Here is a 12,697-nt window from a genome sequence, read left to right on the forward strand (position 1 = left end):
GTTATTTATGAATAATAGGTATGCAGAATATACGCATAGTGTGATGTTTTTTTCTCCTCAGCTATGAGACAGCAGTATGTTTACTGTTAATTGGTGTGTGCTTATACATCATGGTGGAAATATACTTTCTTTGATAGCTAACAGAAGTTATTCCTATGTGAGTACTTTTGGCATACGTTGTTTGAAAGTACAGTACCCTAAAATTAATCACTTTTTCTTTAGTGAAGAATCATTCCTTTTGTGTTCCTAAAAACTTGAAGATCTTTGTTGGAAAGTTAATAACTTTGGTATAAGTGTTAGTTTTGGTGTAATATCAGGTATTTAACATGAAGCGTTTATTTACGAATTAAAATGAATAGGCTACTTATGGTTCTTTTATCTTCTAGACATCTCTCCTATGCACGTGATCAAGAAATTACAACTAAAAGTAAACACTGGTAGAGGAGAAGTATTACAAAAAGTGATGTTGGGAAGACATGAAAGGAATAAAGTGAAACGTTTTAACCTCAGGAGAATCCAGGAAAATATATCTGACTTTGAGCCTCAGCAGAGAGATGAGGTAAGAAATTACAAAGGAACTCCTATGTCCCATAATGAAAATCCTACTGATAAGAGAGATGGACTTGGTAGGAGTGTTGCAGGAATTAAGCCTATTGAAAATAGGCTTGCATCAAGCTTTCGGGATGAATTGCATATATTTAAAAGTGAACAAAAAATTGGTGAATTTAATCAAGCTGACAAGAATATCAACAGTAGTGCCTCATTTTCACCACCTCAGACAGTTACTCCTGTTGTCCAGACAAGCATTTCTGATACAAATGGGAACGATTTTGTGCATCCTTCAGTACTGACACAAGACCAGAGGGCACACAGGGAACAACCTTACAAATGTAATGAGTCTGGCAAAACCTTTCATCAGGTCTCAAACCGCACTCGACATCAGATCATCCATACAGAAGAAAAATTACATAATTGTGATGTATGTGGCAAAGTTTTTAGTCAAAATTCAGACCTTGCAGTTCATCAGAGAACTCATACTGGAGAGAAATCTTACAAACATAACGTGTGTGGCAAAACCCTTGATCATGGCTCACACATCGCTGGACATCAGGTAATCCATACAGAAGAGAAGTTTTATAAATGTGACATGTGTGAAAAAGTCTTTAGTCACAAATCAAACCTTGCAGTTCATCAGAGAATTCATACTGCAGAGAAACCTTACAAATGTAATGTGTGTGATAAAGTGTTTAATCACAACTCGAATCGTAGAAGACATCAGTTAATCCATACAGGAGCAAAACCATATAAATGTGATGTATGTGGCAGAGTCTTTAATCGAAGTTCAATCCTTGCACATCATCAGAGAATTCATACCGGAGAGAAACCTTACAAATGTAACGAGTGTGGGAAGGTCTTTAGTCGAAAAGGAACCCTTGCAAGTCATCAGAGAATTCATACTGGAGAGAAACCTTACAAATGTAATGAGTGTGGTAAAACCTTTTATCACAGCTCAATCCTCGCTCGACATCAGATAATCCATAAAGGAGTGAGAATATATAAATGTGATGTATGTGGCAAAGTTTATAGTCGAAATTCAAATCTTGCAGTTCATCAGAGAACTCATACTGGAGAGAAGCCTTACAAATGTAATGAGTGTGGCCAGGTCTTTAGTCAGAAAGCAGCGCTTGCATGTCATCAGGCAGTTCATACTGGAGAGGATCCTTACAAATGTAATGTGTGTGGCAAAATCTTCCGTAAGAGGGCGTACCTCAGGAGTCATCAGGTAATTCATAAAGGAGGAAAATTATATAAATGTGATGTGTGTGGCAGAGCCTTTAGTGTACGTTCATACCTTGCAAAACATCGTAGAATTCATTCTGGAGAGAAACCTTACAAATGTAATGACTGTGGTAAGGTCTTTATTAAAAAAGCAATCCTTGCAATTCATCAGAAAATTCATACTGGAGAGGAACCTTACAAATGTGGTGAGTGTGGCAAAGTCTGTAGTCTAAAAGCATCCCTTGCAAAGCATCAGGTAATTCATACTCAAGAGAGATGTCACATATGTAATGAGTGTGGCAAAACCTTTCATCAGAGCTCAACCCTCACTCGACATCAGATAATGCATAGAGTAGAGAAATTATATAAGTGTGATGTATGTGGCAGAATGTTTAGTCAAAATTCATATCTTGAAAGACATCAGAGGATTCATACTGGAGAGAAACCTTACAAATGTAATGAGTGTGGCAAGGCATTTAGTCAAAATCCAACCTTTGCAAAGCATCAGAGAATACATACTGGAAAAAAAACCTTATAAATGTAATTAGTGTGGTAAGGTCTTTATTCAGAATTCACTGCTTGCATCTCATTGTAGAATACATGCTGTAGAGAAACCTTTCAAAAATATTGAGTGCTGAAAAGGCTTTACTCAGATTTCAACCCTCACTACACATTAGGTAATAAATACAGAGGGGAAACCATGTTAATGTAATATAGGTGGGAAGGACTTCCTTGAAAATTGACACTTTAAGTTCATGGGAGATTCATAGTGGTAGAAATCATGCAAATGTCTTCAGTGTGGCAAAGCCTTACCTATGATTGGATAATCCATGCTAGACAGAAACCATAGAAATGTAATGAATGTCTCAAAGTCTTTAGTCAGAATTCATACCTTAATATCCACCGAAGAATTTATACTGGAGAGAAATAGAAATCTTTCAAATATAATGTGTGGCATATCCTTCAGTTTACTTTCAGTCCTACCTTACCATCAGGTAATCCATACTGGTGAGAGACTTTAAGTGAGGGTTTTAGCAGGTGTGCACATGTTACGCTTCCTTGGAAAAATCACGCTGGAAAGAATCAGATAAACGTATTTAGTATGACCAGGCCTTTGGAGAAGAAATTCATTCACCAAAGAATTCATTCTGGAGACTACCTCACAAATGCCATGAATGGGAAAAACTCAGGGCTCACGTCTCACCAATCATCAGATAATCTATACTGGACAGGACATTCCAGATGTAATGAATGTGTCAAAGCTTTTGTGTTGTGCCTTAAACTGAGTGTTCACCAAATACTTCATACTTGAACATTCAGTGAGTATTGCAAGGTTTCAGATTATTGCTCATTCATCACTAGATATCAAAATACTTATCCTGGAAGGAAACCACACAAATGTAATGTGTGTGGCAAGAAATGTAAAGGTTTTCATCAAGTATCAACACCTTTGGTGTAATGATATGGAAAGTTTTTGAGCCCTTCTGACAACAGACTGTATCAGAGAATCCATACTAGAAACAAATGTCTTTAGTTCTTTGAGAGTAATCTGAGATATTGCATACAAGAGAATAATTACAAGTCACGTATGGTAAAACGTATGACATGATGTGTATGACAGGAAGAAGGACGTGTGTGGAAATGGCCTGTTATCTTCAGTGTATAAATATTTGTCTTTTCTTGAAAAGGCTATGTTGCTCTTAATGCCTTTCAACCTGAAGTTTGAAGTGTGTTCATTTTATGCCTTAACTACAGGACTTTCAGAACGGTCTCTGGGAAAGAGTCAATAAGATGAGGGGGCTGACTTCATTAACTGTAGTTCATCCACATCCATGTCCCCTGGTAAAAGTGGGACCCTTTATTATCAAATTCAGTAGCGTGTGAATTAGCATTAGTTGGGGGGTGGCAGTGAGTAGTGTAAAACTGGGACATGACTAATCATGCTTACTATGTTCAGGCCCTTCTGTAGATAGGCCATTACAGGTTACAGCACAGAATGGTCTACCAACTAGCCGTGAACAGAGCAGAAGGGACATTAAGGAACTGGGCTTTTCCCGGAAGGAGAGTGACAGGTTCCTAGGGGCTGATTATGTGGTAGAAACAGTACAAAGGAAAAGCTGATCACTTTTTGCAGTGAATGGGAATAGCTGTTGTATATATGTGTGTTTAATGAAAAATTAGTTTTTTTCTTGGAACTTGAAAGAGAGCAGTTAGTGTGAGAAAAACAGTGTGTGCATGTGTATGATTTACATTTGACTGTTGCCATTACATTTTGCTTTGGTTTAATTCTGAATCAATTAAAATAGGTGTTCTTTAATTAATAAAATCAATCGTTCATAACCCTGGATGAATCATGTTTCTTCCACCAACACAGTTTTATTCCACCTTAATACTTTATAACAGAAGCTAGCATTGCATCATTAGGCTCTCAGGGTTGAAAGAATCTGTAAAAATTTCTTTCCCTGATGGAATCAAACAACATACAATTTATGGATTATATATTCATAATTTGTATCTGATTTATTCTCTGCAAACTCTGCTCCAGAATATTTATGCGGCTATAGTGAAAATACCGTAGGAGTGCATTTCAGACTCTGCCTTCTATTAAAGAACAAAAATTGAACGGAGTAAATTTAAAGAACTAACTGGCTTTCATGAGTGATTTGTGAATCAGTGTGCATCCCATCTAGTATCAATAAATAAAGAGGGGCTCAAAGCAGCTGTACAAAATGCAAATCATTTGTAAATAGAACCCAGGCAGGATAAGAAAGATATTTCCAAAAGAAAAAAGTTTTTTGGCAAGGTTACCTTTTGCTGGGGGAGGGATTGCAAAGGTCTTTTCCTGTAGGTTACATCTGTAGTGTTGTTCAGGAAATTCCAGAGTGATTGATTTAAGGTCACATTCCTGGAAGGGGTGAAACTGCAAGTAAGTCTTGGTTTGCTGTCCTGGGGGCAGGCGACTCCACATTGGGGCTGTGCTTTTTGAACATTCCTTAAAACCTGCTCCACATCCATGAGTATGCATTACGTGAACGTAGTGCTTCATATTCTTTATTGTGTCCAAGGTAAACCGAAGGCATGCACCTTGATTTACATGACGGGAAAATAACAAATATAGTACGCATATGCAAAATATTAGAAAACTTAAAAATCATAAATCTCTCTTTTGTGCTTGAATCACTCAGTGAAATAATTTGAAAATATTGATGTTCATGCGTTTTCTCTTAAAAATGAACAATGTACAATGGGAATATTTTTGTTTGATAGATAAACTTGAAATTTCATACATTCACTCCCCAAATATTTTTTGTTGTTGCTAATTGTAATTGTAGCCATTCAGTGGAAAAAGGTGGGACCCCACTAAAGGTCATTTAGATTGATATTAACGTTGAAGTGTTATGAGAATGTGTGTTACATTATTCAGGTTTCTAGGGGGACAGGGGAGACTTCTGAGTTGTTCAAAAAATGATTTGAGACAACAGGGAATGGTCACTGGCTTGGTTCGTTAACGTGATCACTATTTGAGGCTTGTTGGAGGATATGCATATGGTTTGAACTACCAGTTTGCATCGCAGGAGGGATCCATCAGGCTTCCTCATCAGCTTGCCCAGAGAAGCAGAATAGGAAGAGGTTGTGAGACTTAGAAGGTGTCAGTAATCAAGCATCAAAAACTGGAGTCAGACGCTTTAATAAAACACTGAATGTTTACTCCTGAAACTCCTGATTTCTTGGTTAGGATACACCATAGTTTTCTTTTCCTTTTTAAGAAAAAAGTATTTATTTGGCTGCGTTGGTCTTAGTTGCGGAGCGCGGGTTCTTCATTGCTGCATGCGGGCTCCAGAGCCCGCAGGCTTATTTGCCCCACGGCATGTGGGATATTAGTTACCCAACCAGGGATCGAACTCACATCCCCTGCATTGGAAGACGGATTCTTAACCACTGGACCACCAGGAAAGTTCACCATACTTTTCTTCATGCTAATAATTCATTACAGTTTTCCCCCTGCAGCAGACATACGTTCCGTTGTTCAATAGGGTTGTTGAAAAAGTTTGTAAAATACTATTTAAATAAATTGCCCAAGATATTTTTACCCTCGTTTAATAAAAGTTAATGCGTGGAACTGTTGTTTAGATAATCTAAGCAATTTACCAGAAGAGCAATTATCCAAAGGCTATTAAAATTTTGCTTATAATCATTGTATTAAGCAATAGGTTACATGGTTTCTTTTCTTTTGATTTTTTTGTTTGTTTTTGTTTTGTTTTTTTGGCAGCACCGCATGGCTTGTGGGATCTTAGTTCCCCGACCAGGGAAAGAACCCAGGCGGTGGCAGTGCAAGCACTGAGTCCTAACCACTGGACTGCCAGGGAATACCCTACATGGTTTATTTTCTACTGTAATACATATATGTTTTAAATACCCCTTTTCTTCTGCATTATTTTTAAGGGTGAATAACAAAGATCACAAGATTCCAGCTATAGTTTTTGACAAGGAGACAATCTCCGTTGCCCGATATCTAGAAGCCATTCTCAGTGATTGGTATTCACATTCAGAGTCAGTGAATTCTGCAGAGAAAATAAGATTTGTGCTACTCATACCATGACAACTGACACTAGATATCCTCCAGTTAGAATTTGATCCTGACCAAAAATAAAATGTTTTCCTTGGATAAGTGATCTTAGTTTTGATTTGTATTATCTTTTCTCTCACAGTTCCAAGTAAGAGTCACTGTTATTAAGGCTTTATGCCCAAAAACTTACTGAATTTTCATGTCTGAATAAAGCACTGACGTTTACTTTCATTTCATAAATGAAGGATTTTAGGGCAAAGGCAGATTTAGATCCATTCAGTTCCATTCCAGTGAGTGACTGAATCAGGAATTGAATCCATGTTGTCCAGCTTTAAAAACAAATCTTTTAATCAAGTTGCTACACTAACAAGGCTAATTATGTCTATCCTTCAACTATTCAACATCTGTATTTAATTTTGCATCTCTTGCCCTTTTTTTTTTTTTTTTTTTTTTTTTTTTTTTGCGGTACGCGGGCCTCTCACTGTTGTGGCCTCTCCCGTCGCGGAGCACAGGCTCCGGACGCGCAGGCTCAGCGGCCATGGCACACTGGCCCAGCCGCTCCTTGGCATGTGGGATCTTCCCGGACCGGGGCACGAATCCGTGTCCCCTGCATCGGCAGGCGGACTCTCAACCTCTGCGCCACCAGGGAAGCCCCTGCATGCGGATTTTATACCTTGAAAATTTTCTGAATTCATTCGTTTGTTGTATCAGGGTGTTTTTTGCGTATTCCAATGGATTTTCTACTATTAGATTATGCTGGCTGTAAGCAGAGATATTTCTGCTTCTTCTTTTCCTAATTACCCAATTTCCTAATTACCTTTTATTTATTTTCTTGCCTGTTTGTCTTGCTGGAACTTCCTGTTATGTGTTCTTTTTATTTATTTATTTTTTTGGTTGAGTTGGGTCTTTATTGCTGCGTGCGGGCTTTCTCTAGTTGCGGCGAGCGGGGGCTACTCTTAATTGCAGTGCGCAGGCTTCTCATTGTAGTGGCTTCTCTTGTTGCGGAGCATGGGCTCTAGGTGCGCGGGCTTCAGTAGTTGTGGCACGCGTGCTCTAGAGTGCAGGCTCAGTAGTTGTGGTGCACTGGCTTAGTTTTTTTTCTCCGTGGCATGTGGGATCTTCGAGACAAGGGCTCGAACCCGTGTCCCCTGCATTGGTAGGCAGATTCTTAACCACTTCACCACCAGGGAAGTCCCCTATTATGTGTTTTATAGAAATAATGAGAGCAGGTGTCTTGTTTTGTTCCTGATCTTAGAGGAAAAGTTTTCAGGCTTTCACCGAGTGTGATGTCAGTTTCAGGCTTTTTATATATGTTCTTTTTTGTTCTGAGCTAGTTTTTTTTTTTCTGTTTTTAGTCTATGATTGTTTTTATCATAAAGGCTTTTAACTAGTCTAATCCTTTTCTGCATCAATTGAGATGGCCATGTATTTTTTTCCTTTCATTCTTTTTTTTTTTTTTTTTTTTTTTTTTTTTTTTTGGTATGCGGGCCTCTCACTGTTGTGGCCTCTCCCGTTGCGGAGCACAGGCTCTGGACGTGCAGGCTCAGCGGCCATGGCTTACGGGCCCAGCCGCTCCGCGGCATCAGGGATCTTCCCGGACCGGGGCACGAACCCGTGTCCCCTGCATCGGCAGGCGGACTCTCAACCACTGCACCACCAGGGAAGCCCTCATTCTTTTGATATAATTATAATGAAATATTTCCATATGTTGAACCATCCTTGCATGCGAAGAATATGTCCTCCTTGGTCATGTTGAATAATCCTTTTAATGTGCTGTCAAATTAGGTTTAATATTGCTTTATTGATAATTTTTGTATAAGTATTCATTAGAGATATTGTACTCTGGTTTTCTTGTAGTGTCTTTGTCTCGCTTTGGTATTAAAGTAATTCTGGCACTGTAGATTGAGTTTGGAAGTGTTCCCTCCTATTGAATTTTTTTGGTAGGGTTTGAGGAAGATTTGTCTTGTTTTAAAATATTTGGCAGAACTCTGCAGTGGAACTCTCTGGGTTCCCTTTATTTTTTTTATTTTTTATTTTTTTTTGCGGTACGCGGGCCTCTCACTGCTGTGGCCTCTCCCGTTGCGGAGCACAGGCTCCGGACGCGCAGGCTCAGCGGCCATGGCTCACGGGCCCAGCCGCTCCGCGGCATGTGGGATCTTCCCGGACTGGGGCAGGAACCCGCGTTCCCTGCATCGGCAGGCGGACTCCCAACCACTGCGCCACCAGGGAGGCCCCTTTATGTTTGATTAGTGATTTTCAATTAGTGTTCTTCATGACTCAGTCTTGGTAGGTTGCGTATTTGTAGGAATTTATGCATTTCTTCTAGGTTATTCAACGTTTTGGCCTATAACTCTTTGTAGTATTCTCTTCTAGTTCTTTTTATTTCTGTAGAATCAGTTGTAATCAGTCCCCTCTTTCATTTCTGATTTTAGTTATTCAATCTCCAAGACCCCCTTCAATGAGGATTTTATTCAGTTGCTTTAGCAGCAGTCATGGGTCGGTTAGGGTCTCAGACCGCTAGTCTTTTCCACACACTCAAACTGTGCCTGAAGAATTATTCCTCCTTCATGTATGGTATTGTCCTTGGACTGCAGCTCCAGACATGCCCACCTACCCAGATTCCTGATACATCTAACTATACAGAATCTGTCTCTCGGTCTGAAATAGAAAACACTTACAAACTGCTTCCTGCTGCCCAAACTGAGCTCAATATAATGATCAAAACAGCCGAAGCATGTGTGTGAGGGAGGATGCCAGAGCCTGGGATATGGTGTAGTGTTCCTATGACCTCATCTCCTCAAAGAATTTCAATCATCTTTTCACCTTTTTTAAAAAAATATTTATTTGGCTGTACCACGTCTTAGTTGCGGCATGCAGGATCTTTTTCTTGTGGCATGTGGGATCTAGTTCCCTGACCAGGGATTGAACCCAGGTCCCCTGCATTGGGAGTGCGGAGTCTTAACCACTGGACCACCGGGGAAGTCCCAATCGTCTTTTCAACTTGAGTGGCAATGGCGGTTCACACTTGAGCATAGGAGCTGGGAATAGTTTTGAAAAACTTAAATTTCTTGAATCTATTAGGAATTTCTAGTGAGCATATCCAAAAGGGGAGAAATTCTTCCTTTTCCATTATTCCTGGTGGCAGACAGGGTATCATGTGGACGGAGGAGGAAATACTGAGGTCTGAGCCATGGAAGACCCACAGAGCAGCACATGTGTCTCAGTGGATTCCCTGCCTCCCTGAGAATTTCCTTTACCCCAAATGTAACGCTTTCTGAAATCTCTGAGGACCCCTGAAATACCACCATTTATGGGCAAAGAAATGGAATCACACAATCAAGAACTTTCAATTTTTAAATTTTTCAGTACAATGAATTTTTAATTAGCACAAAAGAAAGACAGTGAGTCAATAATTGAGATTAGACAATATTTGCCCCATTTCTCCAAATCGATACAAATCAACTGCGAAGCCTAGATGAAATGGACATTTTCTACGAAAATATATTCTACCAGTATTGACTCCAGTAGAAATAGGAGTCTAAACAAATGAATATCCATAGAGGTAAGGGAGAGTTTTATGAGTCCCATACAAATAAAAGCACCAGGGTCAGATTAGCAGGTAGATTCTTCCATTCTTTTAGAGAACAGATAAGCCAATGTTATGTACTCAATTCAAGCCTTAAAGAGGAAGTACAATTTCCAAATAGTTTACATAAATCAAATAAAATGCTGATACTCAAATGTCCTAAAGTTTGTACCAAAAAGAATACTATGGAAAGATCTCACACCTGCGTACAGATGGCAATATTTAAAATAAAATATAGCAAAATAATAGATGACTGTGAATTTTATGTCTGGAATTCAAGCATGAGTCAGTGTTTGTAAATCCATTAATATAGTACATCGTAGTAGTGGGTATAAAGAGAAATCAGGGGATCTTACTCATAGTTACAAAAACATATATTTGGAAGAATTGAACTTGTACGTATGTTAACTTAAACTCAACACTGGGAATTGATGCATTTTTTCTAACATGTCAAAATGAAGTGATTATCTTGCTCTTTGGGAAGCACTAGAGTTATTCCACTAAGGTTAGAAAACCACACTAAAAAAAGCATATGATCACCTGTTCAATTCATTTCTCATGTGTTGGAGGTTTAGCCAGGGCGATTTAAAATGGCATGAGAATGGGAAAGAAAAATATAAAACTATGTTTGCAGATCATGCAATCATACATCTGGAAACACAAAGGAATTGATAGAAAATCTACAAAAGATAAGTCAGGAAGATCATATAAATATACAAAAACAGTAGCTTTCATAGGTGCAAGAAAGAATCATTTTACAAGTTATAGTGCAAGAAACTTTAATTAGAAAAGCATAACCAGAAATGAAATAAACTAATTGGGAGTAAATCTAACAAACTTTTTAAACCTATGTGAAGAAAACTATAAAACATTCCTGAAATATATGAAAGCGGATATAAACAAATGGAAAATCACATCACATTCCTGGGTAAAAAATTCAGTATTATAACAAGGTCAATTCTCCTTAAGCTAATTTATAAACTTAACCTGTTCCCGATATAGACACTCAGTTTCTGAAGCTAGCAATGTTATCGAGAAAATCTTACAGAATAAAGAACAAGTAAGAATAGCCACAAAAGAGAAGCAAAAAAGAGTGGCTATCCGTAGGAGACCTGTTTATTCATGACTGGTAGATCAATGAAGTTAAAAATTCAGAAATATGCCAAAGTGCGTAACAAAAGTTAATAAGTAGCAAAACCTATAGTGGAGATACTAGTATTCGGGAAATGGAAATTCCTATCAGAATGACAAGAAATGGATTTATTTGTCACATCCTATAGTCAGACAAAGGTCAAAGAGTAAAAAATAATTAACATATGGTTGAATTATTTAATAAGGCTTGATTCTCAAGCACCTGAGTGCAGCCAACTCCTTGCTCACAGTCTCCAAAGGAGTCCCTCATACAATGACACATTTGGGGTTGAAAATTTTCCTCTGATTTTTTTTTCCGTGCTGCCGGGCTTGCGGGATCTCAGTTCCCCGACCAGAGACTGAAACTCGCCGGGCAGTGAAAGTCCAGAATCCTAACCACTAGGCCACAGGGAAATTCTGATATTTGATGCCTCCAAGAGAATGGGGAACACAAGAAAAAGTTATGCTCTGAAGGGAAGTATAAAATTGCACATTCCGCACAGGCACAATTTTGCATTTCCTGTCACACTCCAGTTTCCATCACCTACTCTAAAACTCAGGCTGTCGCTTAATTGAAATAAGAAGTTGTACCTGCTCTGCACCTAACCTGGGTCCAGAGGACACCAGACACGTTCAAAGGATCCGAAGTAGAGAAGCAGAGCCTCTCAGGAGAGAAGAGGAACAGACCAGAATCTCCCAGGAGCGGGTCCGAGGGCCAGACCCGGCGTCCGCAGGGCGGCACCACCAGAGACACGGCCTCCACCCTCCGGAGCGTCCGAGATGCGCCCCTAGGCGGCTCCGCCCCCTGGCCCGGTGGTGCGCATGCGCACGCGCAATTACCTAGGGACGTGGAAGCGGATCCTGCGGTCAGACTGGCGCCCGCGGGTGAGTGAGTCGGTTTTTTGGTTCGTAAGTGCGCTATGCGATCTCCAAGCCCCGCTTCTCCATACCTGGGTTTCGAGGGTGTCCCAGCAAATTAAAACCTCTGAAGGCGGTCGTCTCTCTCGCTCTGAGTCCGCCCCTTTCGCCTGTCGCGGCGTCGCCAGAAGACTCGGTTCGGTCCTGGGAGTCTGGGTCCGGTTCCGGTTAAAATCGTTCTGACGCAGGTACCGGCCCCAACTTTTTGCCTTCAGTCCGTAGAGACACTGACCTCCTGCAGCGTTTTCCTAGTCTGACTTCCTTTCTCAAACCTTTGTATGACTCCCGGCTCCCCTCCTTCTCCCACCGCCCCCCCGCCCCATTCCGTTAAGTCCTCACTCAGGAGGTGGATCGCCCTTGACCTCCCTCCAGGGAGAGCAGAGACGGAATACAAAGGCAGAAGTATATGCAGTTAGTGAGGCATCAGAACGTTTGGGGAGAAAGAACGACAGGAATCGCAACAGAGATTTCAACAGAGCGAGGCCTAACAGTCTGAGAGGAAGAATAGAGAGGGAGGGAAACAAAATGATGCGTATGAACAGAGAGGAGGAAACACAGAAATGGACACAAAAGGAGAGGAGAGAAACAGAGGACCCAGGGAGACATATACAGGAAACAAAGCGCGTGGTGGTGGAGAAAGCGGGAACCCAAACCCAGGTGAGTATTGAGTTGATTAAATATGGAATATTAAGTTGTGAAATACTAAGTGGTGTCTC

General features: G+C 40.1%; 1 protein-coding gene across 1 annotated transcript in view; it reads left to right on the plus strand.

The window, feature by feature from the left end:
- LOC109548675 (uncharacterized) overlaps window positions 1-4,124 on the plus strand; it is a 36,114-nt gene extending 31,990 nt beyond the window's left edge. Inside the window, exon 6 of the mRNA XM_033844606.2 lies at window positions 387-4,124. Coding sequence (XP_033700497.2) covers window positions 387-2,317 — 1,931 coding nt within the window. The 3' untranslated portion in view covers window positions 2,318-4,124. The remainder of the gene's footprint in view (window positions 1-386) is intronic.
- Window positions 4,125-12,697: the final 8,573 nt, after the last annotated feature.

The sequence above is a fragment of the Tursiops truncatus genome, chromosome 19 (assembly GCF_011762595.2).
Source record: "Tursiops truncatus isolate mTurTru1 chromosome 19, mTurTru1.mat.Y, whole genome shotgun sequence".
Lineage (NCBI taxonomy): Eukaryota > Metazoa > Chordata > Mammalia > Artiodactyla > Delphinidae > Tursiops > Tursiops truncatus.